Source organism: Euprymna scolopes, chromosome 5, assembly GCF_053919585.1.
Source record: "Euprymna scolopes isolate OS-2025 chromosome 5, ASM5391958v1, whole genome shotgun sequence".
In the NCBI taxonomy this organism is placed as follows: domain Eukaryota; kingdom Metazoa; phylum Mollusca; class Cephalopoda; order Sepiida; family Sepiolidae; genus Euprymna; species Euprymna scolopes.
This window is the reverse complement of record NC_136486.1, coordinates 38,284,510-38,298,920: the sequence shown is the minus strand read 5'-3', so window position 1 is coordinate 38,298,920 and position 14,411 is coordinate 38,284,510. Positions and strand designations below refer to the sequence as shown.

The 14,411-nt window shown below is 33.1% G+C and overlaps 1 protein-coding gene across 1 annotated transcript in view; it reads right to left on the bottom strand.

The window, feature by feature from the left end:
• Positions 1 to 1,881: 1,881 nt before the first annotated feature.
• The window catches only part of LOC145276771 (uncharacterized), a 181,032-nt gene continuing 168,502 nt past the window's right edge, over positions 1,882 to 14,411 (bottom strand). Inside the window, exons 15-17 of the mRNA XM_080128027.1 lie at positions 12,389 to 12,456; positions 10,355 to 10,524; positions 1,882 to 3,289 (exon numbers count right to left, since the gene is read on the bottom strand). Of these exons, the coding sequence (XP_079984153.1) occupies positions 3,251 to 3,289; positions 10,355 to 10,524; positions 12,389 to 12,456 (277 nt within the window). The 3' untranslated portion in view covers positions 1,882 to 3,250. The remainder of the gene's footprint in view (positions 3,290 to 10,354; positions 10,525 to 12,388; positions 12,457 to 14,411) is intronic.

Here is a 14,411-nt window from a genome sequence, read left to right as displayed (position 1 = left end):
AAAATAACACTTCACACAGGCGTTATTTTGAACCACTTGACTAAGGATACATACATTCAGAGAAACACAAAATTATGAAGAGAAGAGTCATTTCTATAATCTTAGCTTTCTCTGATGTATAACTTGTTAGTCACAATGTCCAAGACAACATCCATTTCAGACGGTTCCTCTTCCTCGTCACAGGTTTAAATCCTGCACAAGTTTCAATTGTGGTAATGTCTGCTTATTTATTTCCAGGCTCACAGACTAAATAATTGCTTGTTTAGTAATATTATCCACACGAACAATCACATAAAAAAAGTAAATAAATAAATAAAATTTAAAAAATGCAGCTTAATGCATATTATTTATCTCCATGCCAAAATGTTTGACACAAGGTCAGGTGTGGTTTTGAGAAGTCGGCACACTAGAACAAATGCACTCTGACATATGAAAAATACCTGAGCAACCCCTACGACATTCTTGAGGAAGAGATGCCTTAGGCGATTAGCAATAGATCTCCTAGGCTGAACAAAATAGCTCAAAATATCAGTAACAAGCTGATTTCTACATTAAAACACTAATATCTCTGCCTTTATTGTCATAAATAAGTAAATATGGTTATTGTCTAGAATCCCCTTTATACTGAAAAATTAAAATAAAGAAAAATCTGTATGATGTATGGAGCTGTGATTAAACAAAAATAACATATTCCAAAACTCTTGTAAATTTATCAAGTAGTTTTATTTTTGAATAAGAAAATCAAATTTTATGAGTAATCAAAGAGTAGCCGTCTTGTCCACCATTTTGGAAACAATCTAAAAAAAAAAAATTGTGACATTCTCATTAATCGCTTAAAAATGATTTTCTTTATAAAAATAAAACTACTTCATAAATTTGCATGACATTTGGAATATGACATTTTCATTTTGTCACAGATACATACATCATACAGATTTAAAAATGTTTTTTGTTTATTTAACATCAAATAAATTCTAGGCAAAGACTATAAATATTTGTGCATGCATACAATTTTCATCATCTTTGATTTATTTCAGTCAATGTTTGACCCCTTTTTTGGCAGATGGAGAGCCTTTTTCTTTTTCCTTATTTTCATTCAAGTAGAAAAACAAATCACAAAAAATACAGTTTTGCTTCTTCCAACAGACAAAAAAAAAAAAAAAGAAAAAAAAAAGCAAACGCAAACGCCTGAAGGCAATAGGAACAAACTATTTCGTATTTCAGGCATGATTTATTGATTGAAGTAAAATTTTAATATTTTTTTTTTTTTTAAATTTTTATTTTTTAAAACTTTATCACTGGATAAATGTCCTTCCTTAGACATTTACAAGATCAAGTTCAGAATTGACGTTAAGGGTGGATTGTACCTCCCCCCACCCCCCACCCAATAATAGTAGTTGTAGTATTGCTGTATTATGGTTTCTTTTTTTTTATAGTAAAACTCATAAAAGTTAGATAGATACAGAGAGACAGAGGTAGAGAGAGAGAGAGAGAAAGTAGTTTTGTGAGTGAAATGTGACGTAAGATTTTGACTTGTGACGGTCAGCGTTGACTGCAATGTCATATCAGATCGCATACTTACAAAAAGCAACAAGGTGCTGCACATTTTTTGCAAGATGCAATCATATTAGAACAAAAAAAATAACAGGAGAAATAAACAAATAAATAAATAAATAAACTTTAAGAGTCAGAAGAAAGGGAGGCATGTTTTTTTTTTCTCTTCTCTTTTCTTTGCTCTTCTTCAAAAGTTACAGGGAGACACGTGTTATTTTTTTTCTTTTGTTAAATAATGCACTGAAAGAGCATCTATATTTATCGATTGAAAATTGTTTTTTTGTTTGTTTCTTCTTTTTTCTTCTGGGTAGAAAGGGGGTGGGATGGAATGGGGGTGGGGAAACTGTTTCTTCATCGTTCCCTTTATTTTATCGTAAATTATCTGAAAAGATTGTTGCAAAAAGAAAATAGATTGATAGGAAAAAAAAAAAAAAAAAATCTCATTGCTAAATAAGATAATTTCATATAGAAAAAATTTTTTTTCTTCTTTTAATTTAAAAAAAAAAAAAAAAGAAAAAATTCCTGATGTAGTTATTAAACAGATTAAGAAAAAAATGTCTTACTTTGGAGGGAGAGGAGGAGGAGGAGGTGAGCACTAATTTGTAGAGTCCATCACAGAAGTAATAGGGGGAGGGGGAGTTTAAAAAAAAAAAGAAAAAAAAAAGTTTTTCTTTTTCATAATAACTATATATCAGTCAGTTCCCTTATTATAAAGTTTGAAAATAAGTAGATAGGTCAAAGTTCAGCACCCGTTGAGTGCAGCAGGGAAAAAGACGAAGAGACATCAGCAGTGATGTTGGTGACAACACCGAATAGCGCCACTAGCAGCAGCTCCTCCTCCCCTTCCTCCTACTTTCCACCTTTCCCTAGGCTGACATCTTCCGCAGAGAAGTCCACATCTTTTTGACATCTCCATTAAAAGAAATGATTGTACAGTCACAATCCAAAATATAATTCACAAGGTTGTCAATCTTTTTTTCTTTCTCTTGTATATTTTATCTTCTGGATTATTTCCCCTTTTTTTTTTTAATTTCATGTTTGTATATAATTGTATTTGAACATTTCAGCCAAGCCTAAAATGCTCTACTGAGTGGCATTGGTAGAGAAAGAAAAGGAGAAGGGACAAAGGTGGAAGGGGTGGGGATACAGGCAGGGAGAGATGAGAAAGGTCCATGTGTCAGCCTAGGGCCTTCAACACTTCCAGATTTTGGGAAGAGGTCGCATTGGTGTTTTGTAGAAGTAGTAGTAGCTAATAGTACTTTTTATAAAGTAGCAAGGGGTGGTGGTAGTAGTAGTAGTAGTAGTAATGGTTAGGGTGGTCCAATCTGGATACCCCCACCATTTGCTTTTGATGGTCTACCTAAGCCGCTGCAACTGCCATTAGATGACAAAAGTGTTCATATAGAAAGGGGGAGGGCGAGAGGAGTAGCAGGAGGAGCACTAGTTTTTTTTTGTTTGTTTTGTTTTGTTTTTTTTTAATAGAAGGGGGTAAAAGTGAAAGAGTGCAGAGAGGCAGACGCATCACAGAGATGACTGGCTGGCTGTCCAGACAAGCAGATTTATATCATTATTATCATTATTATATTTAGTAGCAGCAGCAGCTCAGCAGCGGTAGCAGCAGCAGGAGAATGATGATGATGAGCAGCAGCAGCTGATGAGCCAGGAAAGGCGAAAATGTCTGTGTCATCTGTCATTCTCACATCTGGCAGTAATAGGGACCTCGAAGCTTCAGGAACTGTAAGTAACAAAGCAAAACATCAGTTTTTCAATCAGAAAAAAAAAATTCAAATAAAATAAAGTTAAAAAAAAAAAATTATATATATATATATATATATATATACATACACGATAGTGTGCATGTCATTTACATTTTCTTTTCTTCAGAGTGATTGTCGTTTAATTATGACCTTCCATTTCTTGTAATAAATAATTTTATCAGAAATTCTTCATAAGTTTTGGTTTCGATTATAGCTGAAGAAACCCAAGTATATATACATACACATTTTTGTTTCTTCATAAGTTTTGGTTTAAGCTGATGCATTCAAGTCATATGGATATATATTTTATTTTTGAAATCAACTTTATAATATAAGAATCGATAGAAAATTGATTTTCTCTCTTTCTCTCTATACACACACACACACACACAAAATCTGCATAAATAAAAATATCATATTTAAGCGTATTTTATAACTAGGCTACCCCAGACGTCCCTGCTAGCTTAGATAGATATGTTTGCAGTTTTAACAAAAGAGCTACAATAATATCAAGGTGTCTCCATTTATGCTGAACATCCACAGAATGCCAACATCAATATATGACATATGAAAGATTCCACCGTGAAATTTCCACAGGTCCTGCTAGCACATAAGAATTAAATTCCCCAGTCAGCACGTATTGTTGAGGTTGTTCATGAAATAACCACTAAGTTTAATTGCCCCACCCCCTTCTTCACTGCAACCCCTCTCTCTCTCACGTTGCTAGACTTAGTCTTTTCTACAAATACTATTAAGACATGTGTTTCTCAGAATTGTCTGATCTATTCTTTGCTTCCTTTGTTCCAGCACGTTTGACTCGTTGGGCAACAGATCTCCATCAATTCGTTGTTTTAATACCTCATTGTAATGCAGCTTACTATTCAAGTAACATCTTTCCAAGACTTGCAAGGTTGTGGAACTCTTCCTGCTCACTGTTTTCCTCCTACTTATAGTCTGGATCTTTTCAAGACTAAAGTCGATAGGCATCCCGTGTCTTTGCAATAATCATTTTTTGTTCTTGTTAGCTCCTTACATCAAGTGGCTTCATGCCTTGTCTTGAGCAATTTTCATAAAAAAAAAAAAAAAAAAAATCTCTTCCAACTATTATGCTTAATAAATCTCGTAAATTTACAATATCTATTAGCACCAGACTTCTGAATTTTTAAGATGAGGATTGATTATTCGCATTATTTAGATTCTTCAGACTACTGTTCTCATCTTAAGTATCATTTTCGCAATGTGTCGTGAAATGTAACCTCTGATATTCTTCAGGCGTATCTTGTTGAACTCGCTAATCTTTCTATTGAACTCTAGAATCTACACAATTTCGAATGGAACCCTTCATTTAACGCACGGGAGTAGCATGTTCTTGTTCTGTTAGCCATGACTGGGTAGAAGTCTTAATTTACAATTGCATTTTGAGTATCACCAGCACTGAGGATTGAAACTTCAACCTCCAGAAGAGTGTAACTTACAACTGAATTTTAAGAAATACTTTATCCATTATGCCATGGGTCTTTGAAGATTGGAGGTCACATCGACGGGAACATTGTGAAAATAAGACTCATGAGAATAGTAGTCTAAAGAAGTCAAATAATACGAATAATCTATTAGCACATCTGAAAACTATAATATAAAATGTGATTTTTAATAATGAGATGAAACAAACAACTCCCTCCTCAGTCAATTTTGTATCCTATTATCATGTATTTTGCAATTCATATATATATATATATATATATATATATAAATAAAATGAAATAAGAATTACAGTTAAGTTTACCAAAATAATCCAAGATGGCAAAACTAAAGTATATTATAAATATTGGAGAGTTAATATTTATAAAGTAATCTCAACCAGATGTAAAAGCTCAATAAAACCAAATAGGAAATAGAGCTTATAATAAAAACAAGTAGTTAATAAAACATCTTTAAAAAAACACTTTGAAGAAGAGTTAAAAACATATTTAATTCTAAAAAGGAAGCACAAGTGGATAGTCCTTAATCCATGGAGTTTCAAAGAAATACTTTCCTTCTCATCATCTAAATCCTACCCTCTGATGAGAAGGAAAGTATTTCTTTGAAACTCCACGGATTAAGGACTATCCATTTATTTTGTGCTTCCTTTTTAAAATTAAATATGTTATATATATATATATATATATATATATCACAAATGACGCATGGAAAACAAATTGAACTCGAATTTATAATGGCATTAACCCTGGGTTGGTTGAGTCAGCTCCTAATAAATTAAAAAAATCCTGACTAGCTGACCCATTGCTAATGTTCAGATAAGTGACAGCCTATCTTGATTCTATCAGCGAACGTCAAACATGTGGATGGAAAAACAGTTCTGCATCTGACTTCATCGCTTTGAGCTGACAACTACGCCACTTCTTCCAGCTCTGACTGATAGCTCTTCTGATGGATTTGCCATGTTGATGTCGAAGAGTAAGATCAAACCAGCGAAGATGTTTCAGAAGGGAAGAGATTTGAAACCAGATAACCTGCTGCCAACAAACTCTAAGAATGCAATGCAGGCAGTAATGGTGAAAGACTTCCAGTTTGCAGTTCTCAGTAGCCAGAACTCACACTCATATACTAGAAAATGGTATCCATGAGAGTGTGATAAACACAGATTTTTATAGCGAGCTTAATTTCTTGTCAAACCACAATGAAGATTGTAGGTGACAGAAATCAAGGTAGGTATTTCTGATGTACTCAGTTATATCCTCTCTCCGGGTGTAGCGTTACATGTTACATGTAAAGTTAGTCGCAAGGAAATAAAGACAAGGAAAGAATTCAACTCCCTTCATTTCCAGTTGAAATAACAGGCATTTATTTACAGGTACTTCCAAAATAACTCCTTGTCTCTTGTTCAAAAGTCTTCTTATACTCCTATGTGCTTAAGACTCTGCTGTGTCAAACACATGATACTCTGTCTTTGTCTGGTCAGGTTTAGAACACATCTTTGCCTGTCGTTCTCAGGCCATGCATTTCTCTCTTTTCTCTGTCCTTCTCCAGGTCACGTTTTTTTTCTTTTTTCATATTTTTTTCTTTCCTTCTTTGCTCACAGGGCTTGGTCATTTGCATACTGCTGCCACATGGGTCTGTTGCAGTGTTTATAAATCAGATTTTTGAAGCAGTTAATGTCTTCAACAATACCTTCATCTTTTAGAAAGAAAAAAATCCAACTGTCAGCAGTTTTTTTTTACCATGCGAAGTTGGGAGGCAAAAAGCTGCAATTCATTGATTATTAATTGGAATATCAATGAACTGTTTCCTAGAATCGTAATTTCGTCAGCGTAGTCCAAACTCAGTACAATTTTGGAGGGCAATAATAAAATCTATTATATAAAGCTGAATGTGTGTGTGTGTGTGTGTGTGTGTGTGTGTGTGTGTGTGTGTGGTCACAAATAGACTCCTATATGGTTGACTATTTAAAAAAACTGATTACATATGATAGAAGATGTATTGAGACACAGGAATGGGTATGTTTGATCTGGAAGAATGGTGGTTCATTAAAATTGTGTGGTCTGCATTCACGCCTGGTCCACAAAGTATGGAAATAAATTAAAAAATAAACGTTTACAAGTGTTTTTGATATAGATGTACATAAGAATACTTTGATAAGTATGTTTTAACTTAAATAGGGATGGTATAATAAAATTATGGGGTCTGCGTTTGTGCCTGGCCTCCATAGAATGGAAATAGGCACAAACTTTAATAAAGACTTTTCATATCTATCTGCGTAAGTATACTTTGATAATTATGTTTCAGTTTGAAGAGATATGGTATAATAAAATTATTGGGTGTTTGTTCGCGCCTGACCTCCATAGAATAAAAATATGTTACAAAGTTTAACAAGGTTTTTTAATATAGATCCACAGAATATTGTGATAAGTGTTTCAGTGTGAACAGGTATGGTATAATAAATTATGGGGTTTATCTATTTCATTTTTACTTTCATCATATTTTGCTTTGGTTTTGATACCCCCAAATTCAACCCAAATTTACCACCCCCTCCTTTTCATAACCTATCATACTTTCATAAATCAGAGTCCATTTTCTGTAGGCTGTTTTTGAACCCAGTCAACGACGGGTACTTTTGCTAGTAAGGTTATAAAAATGTTTTTATTTTACTAGAATATGATGAAATATTAAATCATATGGGTAGCCATTTCATTTTCATAATATTATCTATATATATATATATATATATATATATATATATATATATATATATATCTAGAAAAGTGAGAACGTGTGTGGACACTTCTCAACCTACATACTCAACAAATTTTTGATCTACAAACTTGAAATTTGGTATATAAGGTATTCAGACACGCGGAAAACTTTTAATCAGTTTTCATCCGGAAAAAAGGGCTGCTAAGGGGTCAAAATTGGAAAAAAAAAAAAAAAAAAAAAAAAAAAAATTGTATGTGGGGGGGGGGGGGTATCCGTTTGTTTCACAACCGTGCATGTGTGAATCATTCACATGACAGATTATTATGTTAAAAATAAGTTTTAAAACATTTTTTAAAGATAGTGTAAACCTGGCCTAATGGTTATCACACTTGACTTACTGTCTTTAGGTTTTAGTTTCAATCTCGGTTGGAGAATTTTTTTTTTTTTTTTACTTACAAGAAGTGAACTGTTTAGAATAAAGACAATGCTCATATGCACGTGTCTTAGTTTTTTTTTTTTTTAAAGAAATTTAATGTTACTTTTAATACCTAAAGTATTATTGTTTATAATAAATAAAAATTCTGCATTAATTAATTAATTGCGAGTATTTTACGACCGAGCAATGCCAGGCGGCCTACTAGTTATTATATAACTCTTTTGCCTGGCAATCATTTTGTTTTTGCAGAGAATGGGGCATTCTACCAAATGCCAGATATTCACTCACTATCTCAGACATTTCAAATCTTTTTAAGGTTCCAACCATCCCTTTAAAATGACCTTCATCAACCGTCTTTAGTTCATCTTTTTCTCACTTCTGTTCGTGAATCATATTCTATTTCTTCTTCTCCTTCTCCATTGGGTTCCTCTGATTATGCTGTTGTTGATGTTCAGATTGATTTTTTGTTAAGTCTTCAATTAACGGCAAGAGGGCTGATTGGGATGGGCTTTGCAGCTTCCTATGTGATGTTCCATAGGATCCTATTTTATTTATGTCTCCGAACGCTGCTGCTAAAAAGGTTACTGACTGGTTTCTTGTTGGAATTGACGCCATCATTCTTCATTGTCAGTTTCAAACCAAACCTCATTCTCCTCCCTGGTTTTCATCCGGTCGTGCTTCTGCCATTGACCATCGTAATCATTACTACAATCAGTATCGTTAGGATGGTTCTAAACAATCTTACAGAAGAGCTAGCAATGCCTTCAAGAGAGCAATTTCTCCTTTTCAGCTCTGTTCAGACCTCCATCATTAGGGACACTTAGTTCTACAGAGGTTGCCACTCTGACTTATGCCATATAACTAAGTCAGGTTTCACAGCAGCATTTTCAAGGTAGGTGGCTGTAGGGATTCAGTGGTCGTAATGTATGGTATATAAATCATTTCTAACTGTTCTTTCAGGTTGCTGCTACACTGGATGTTTAATTTTTTATAGATGGTCCAGTGGTGGTACTTACATACTCCATCTACTTCTGTATGGCAGAACTTGTGCTTCTTGTTATTATTGAAACTACTCATCTACTTAAAAACACTGATCACCAAAACCACCATGAAATCCTATTTGAGAATAACCTAGCGACCCAAAGTAAATATTTGACTCAAAATAACTATTTATGCTTTAATAAAAAAAATCTTTGAAATTTTCCAATGATTCTTTCTCAATTGACACAGAAGAAATAATATGAAAATTAAATATGAAACAATATATATATATATATATATAACCCGTTCTTGTTCAAATTTTATGAATGACTGAAAAACAGCCATCTTGCCTGTTATTTTTAGAAAAATCTTTAAAAACAAAAAAAAAAATAAATAAAGGGAGATAATTCAACAATAATTCAAAACTTGCAAGAATTCGCCTACAAATTCTCATTAATTCCTTAAAAATGATTTTATTTATAAAAATAAAACTACCCTATCAATTTAGATGATTAGTTTAGAAACTGTTTCAAATATTTAATACTCTAAGGCAATTTCAGGTTCGTACTATGTTATCACACGCTTTTTTTAAAGGATAGGATCGCTTGATCACCAAAAATGGAAAAAGAAAAGAATATTAAAAAATTTAATTTGATGTTCATATTGTATAAGACATGAAATTAAATACACTTTCTTGATCTTCAGGCTAGGATCAAAGTGTAATACCTGTTCTGTCCATATTCCATGTTCTGTTAATAATATTATGGTGTCTACATTCGTGATTGATGTTCATAGAATAGAAATATGTTACAAACAAGAGTTTTGGGGAAAGAGCGTCATAACTGGAATATATTCGTAAACTACATTAACCAGAGTAGTTAGACGAGTATGTTTCAGTTTGAACAGAAGTGATACAATAATATGATGGGGTTTGTGTTTGTGTAGGATATCCCAAGAACGAAAATACTGGTACTTGTGCATTTTATGGACCGTGCCGAAATAATAACATTATTTAAAAATTCATTCTTTACATATAATTTTTTTTTTTTTATAACTATTTTATACTTTCATCTAACAATTTAATAAACAAAATAAGATACCGTAATAATTGAATTTAAACTTGGGGGAAAAAAGCTCAGTCTTTAAACTGCACAAGTACTGAAATATTTTTAAGCACAACACGATTATACAATAGATGGAGGATACAACTGTGAAATTTCAATAAATAATTGGATAATAATGTTAAAAAAATAAGACCAAATAACAGAGATCCTACTAGTTTCAAAATAAAACATTGGATAATAATTTTTACAAAATAAGATCAAATCGTATTGTGCGCATAACAGAGATCCTACTAATTTCAAAATAAAACATTGGATAATAATGTTAAAAAAATAAGACCACATTATATCATGTGTATAAAATAGAAAGATACCTGAATGACAAGGGACGGACCCTTATTAACAATTTCCGCTGGAATCTGACTAAGAGGACAATTTTCAATGCTCATGATTTGTAAGTTGCCGCACAAGGCCAATTCATAAGGTAGACTGTGCAGTTCTTGGTTGTCGTTAATATACAAGGATTCTAAATTCTCTAGAAAACCTGAAAAATAATAAAAAGATTTCAGCATTTTATTACAATTACCTGTCATTGTTTATTGGCCTTTTTTCAGCAAACAAAAACCGATTGATTTTACAAGTATAAAAGATGGAAGATGGGTTGTTTAATTTTATGGCAAATCATTTTCGGGTTATTTAATGCAGAATCTGGTCATTTTAGTAAAAGATTTTGTGCCTCAAGTTCTTTATATCTTCAAATATTTATTAATGATGTTTGATAGTTTTGTAGAGAAAAAATGTTGTTTTTGTAGAGGATTGAGTTTTGTGAAAGGAAAGTAAAAAACAAAACAAAACAAAAAAAAACAACAACATCAATGCTTGGTACATTTTAGTTCAGGAAGCCAGTATCTTCGGACAGCATGATCTGGTAACATCAGCAAGGATGGAAGAAAATCAAAGGTAAATAAAAGCTGTTGATATATTAATATGAATCTTTAAGTAAATCTTAACGTTATGTTTCTGAATTTTGGAGATGAGGATCGTTGTATTATTTGCACAATCTTTTGGTCAATGTAACCTCCGACCTTCTTCAGGTGTATCTCGAACTCTAGAATCTGCACAGGAGTAGTTCCGTCAGCCATGACTGGGTAGAAATGTGGGTGACACTAAAAATACAATTGCGAATTATTCAAGATTACTACCCAGCCATGGCTGATGGAATGAGAGCATACTACAAATTTGATAGAAAGATTCCTCCGAGTTTGACAGAAAGATTGATAGGATACACCGGAAGAAAGTCGGAGGTTACATCGACTGAAACATTGTGCGAATAAAACTCAAGATAAGAACAGTAGTCCAATGAATCCAAGTAATACGAATAAAGCTTAACATGCAACAAACAAAATGTTGTATGGTTATTTTTCGTTTTTCAGATGTTGCTTAACTTCTGCGATTTAATAAAAACTAATGTATCAACATCGTTATGCTGTGTATTGGGTAGTTACACCAAATGAAGCTTGTCCATTTCAAGCTATGTTAGGAGAACATAATTCCTAACACTATTTAATTCATAGTTAAGATGAAGGAGGTCCATCCCTTTCCTATGCGTATTAGCCAGAAAGTGAATGTAACGATTCCAGCTGAATTTTGAACTCGCTTTAGAGATTTCATTATCCATAATTAGAATGACTGTGTCAAGCTGACTTCACCACAGAGGAATTTTTTTTTTTTTTTTGGCTATTTTGGTTAGATCAGATTGCACACTAAGATGCGCATTCTCATGACAATTACTACCTCTAGCTCATGACAAATTGGAATCTACTTAGTTGACACTATCTATCTCTCTCCATCTTACTTTCTCTTTTTATCTCTTGTGTTTTTGCCATGAGGGAAGAATTTTAATTCAGTTGAAATCTGATCTTAGTCAGCGATGCACAGATTGGCTATGTGCCCCCAACTCTTAAGTTAAAATGCTTCTTCAATTATTAAAATAAATGAATTGTGTCTGTTGCTCATTTCATACTGTGTTCAATTCCAGCACAGCAGTCCTGCCAGTAATGACGCTGACATAGAACTCTCAGAGAAGCCCCCCCCCCCCCAAGCAAACATAGCCAACGTCATATAAACTCCTTGATCTAAAGGGGATGTTCTTATCGTTTTATATTGTATTTAAAACCTGGGGAGGTGTTTGCCATACCCAGGATTTAACTGCCATTTCAAAGATGTCTCCTTAGCGTGGACAAACCAAGACACTTTCTTCAGCAAACATTTGGGTTACACCTCTCCCTTACTCCGTCATAAGTTATTTAAAATTTTATTTTGATAATTGTGAACTGTTTAATCATTAGTAAACTGTTGAAACATTCTGAAAAGACAAAAATTGCAAATAAAAAACATTTTCTTTTTACCTATTTCTGATGGCAATGTAGCCAAATTATTTTCTCCCGCACCCAAATACGTCAATTCTGTCAGTGAACTGTAAAAACAAACAACAAAAAGTTAAATTTAAAAACAAATAAAAATGCAAATAGAGTGACAGAAGGAAAAATATATTTTAGGCATGTGATGATGTATGGAAGTAAAACATGACCAGTAAGAGTTGAGGACATGTATTGCATGGAGAGAAATGATATTAGAATGATACGATGAATGAATAGAGCGAGTCTTAAAAACAGTTTTAGGGACCTCAGAGACTTGAATTAAAGACCTAGCTAGAGATACATTGGAAGTAAATTTTTTAAAGCCATCCAAAACATGCCAGCATGTAAATCGAAAGTGATGATGAAGGCCTCCAAAACACTGGATAGGTCCGCAACAACGTAGACCTTTTTTTATGTTTTTTGAAATTTTAAAAATAAGTTTTTTTTTTAATTTGAATTTATATAATAAATATGTTTATGAAAGTATAAAAATAAAATTGAAATCAAAATAAAAAAAAAAACATATCCAATACATAATATTCACAAAATAGTATAAAAAGAATTTTAAAAGTGCTTTCAATCATTCTTTAAAAACAAAAAAAAAAAAAACGAGTGCACAAAGTGTTTTCAATGATTCGTAAAAATAAAATAAAATAAAACTAATTTTAATAATTCTTAATTAAAATAAGACTGAAAAACTTTTTAATGATTATTAAATAAAAAAAAAAAGACTGGAAAAATGTAATAAAAAAAAATAGTACATGGGAGATATAGGCATGACAGAAAAAAAGCAAACTGACTGATTTGCCTTGTCACCGCTTCCGGTAGCAGGCATGCCAGAAGTTAGGAAGTACGTTAGCTGGCTATAACCAAATATTCAATAAAGAATTAGCTCTGTAATAATAAATATGAAATCTGCATGAAATAAAATACATTAAGCGTATTTTACAACCAGCAAGGTTGGGCACCCCTGCTAGTATATTAACCCTCTAGGGCCTGAACATTAATACTTGAACAAAAATTCTGAAAAATTGAAATTATAGATTTTATTGGATCAAGAATCCGAACAAAAAAAGTGAATTGATTTAAAATTTTGAAATCTGCCATATCTGTCACCTTGGGCTCTAATATTCCTGATTAGGATTGTGCCATATATGACACGGGCAGCCCTAGAGGGTTAATAAAACTTTGTAGCCAATTCTTGTGCATCCATATTTTATGCACCAATGCAAGTTTGATTACTACCATTTTTTTTTTTTTTGCTTGTAAACCAATTATTATATATATAGCATGACTTTTGAAAAATACATAGACATGTGAGAAAATGCCTTAATAGCACAAGTACTTTCCTATTTGAGGTATTGTGCCTTTGTCTGAAAGCATTCTGTATACGATTCTTTAAAGGCGGTAGAATGTGCTTAACCCATTACCGGACTCATCCTAAACAAGATTCACAAAGAAAAGCAGTTTCAGCAGACACTTACATAAGATGCACAATTGTCACTTTCATTTTAATAGAAGAAATGCCAATTTCTATATCCATGTTTACTCATGGTCATAGTTGCAGTTTGGGTTGGTTCGGCTGGTTCTTTCCAATTTAAGACTGCTTCCATTATGAATGCAAGCCATTTGTGGTTCCAATGATGGATCCCATAAAGGTAGATGCCCAGAATCAGTTCAGCGTTCTGTTTCACTGACCTGAGCCAGGTTTTGAGTTGACCACCGCAACATTTCTTCCAGCCTGGTAGTGGAGGTGGATTGATGACTTCATGAATGAAGTCACCTGGGTGTCGTCAAAGGGCATGGACGAACCAGCAAAGGCATCTGGGAAGGAGAGATTTTTGGAGAAAGTGGATCCTGCAATTGTATTGCTGGTAATCACCTGTTACCAGAGGACACAGAAGATGCGTCAAATACCTCAGTACCTTTGCTGTATCCTCCATGTTTCTGTTCCGAGGAACAACTTATCAGCTGAGGCTATGACAATGACTACCACATTTAGGTTTAAAGT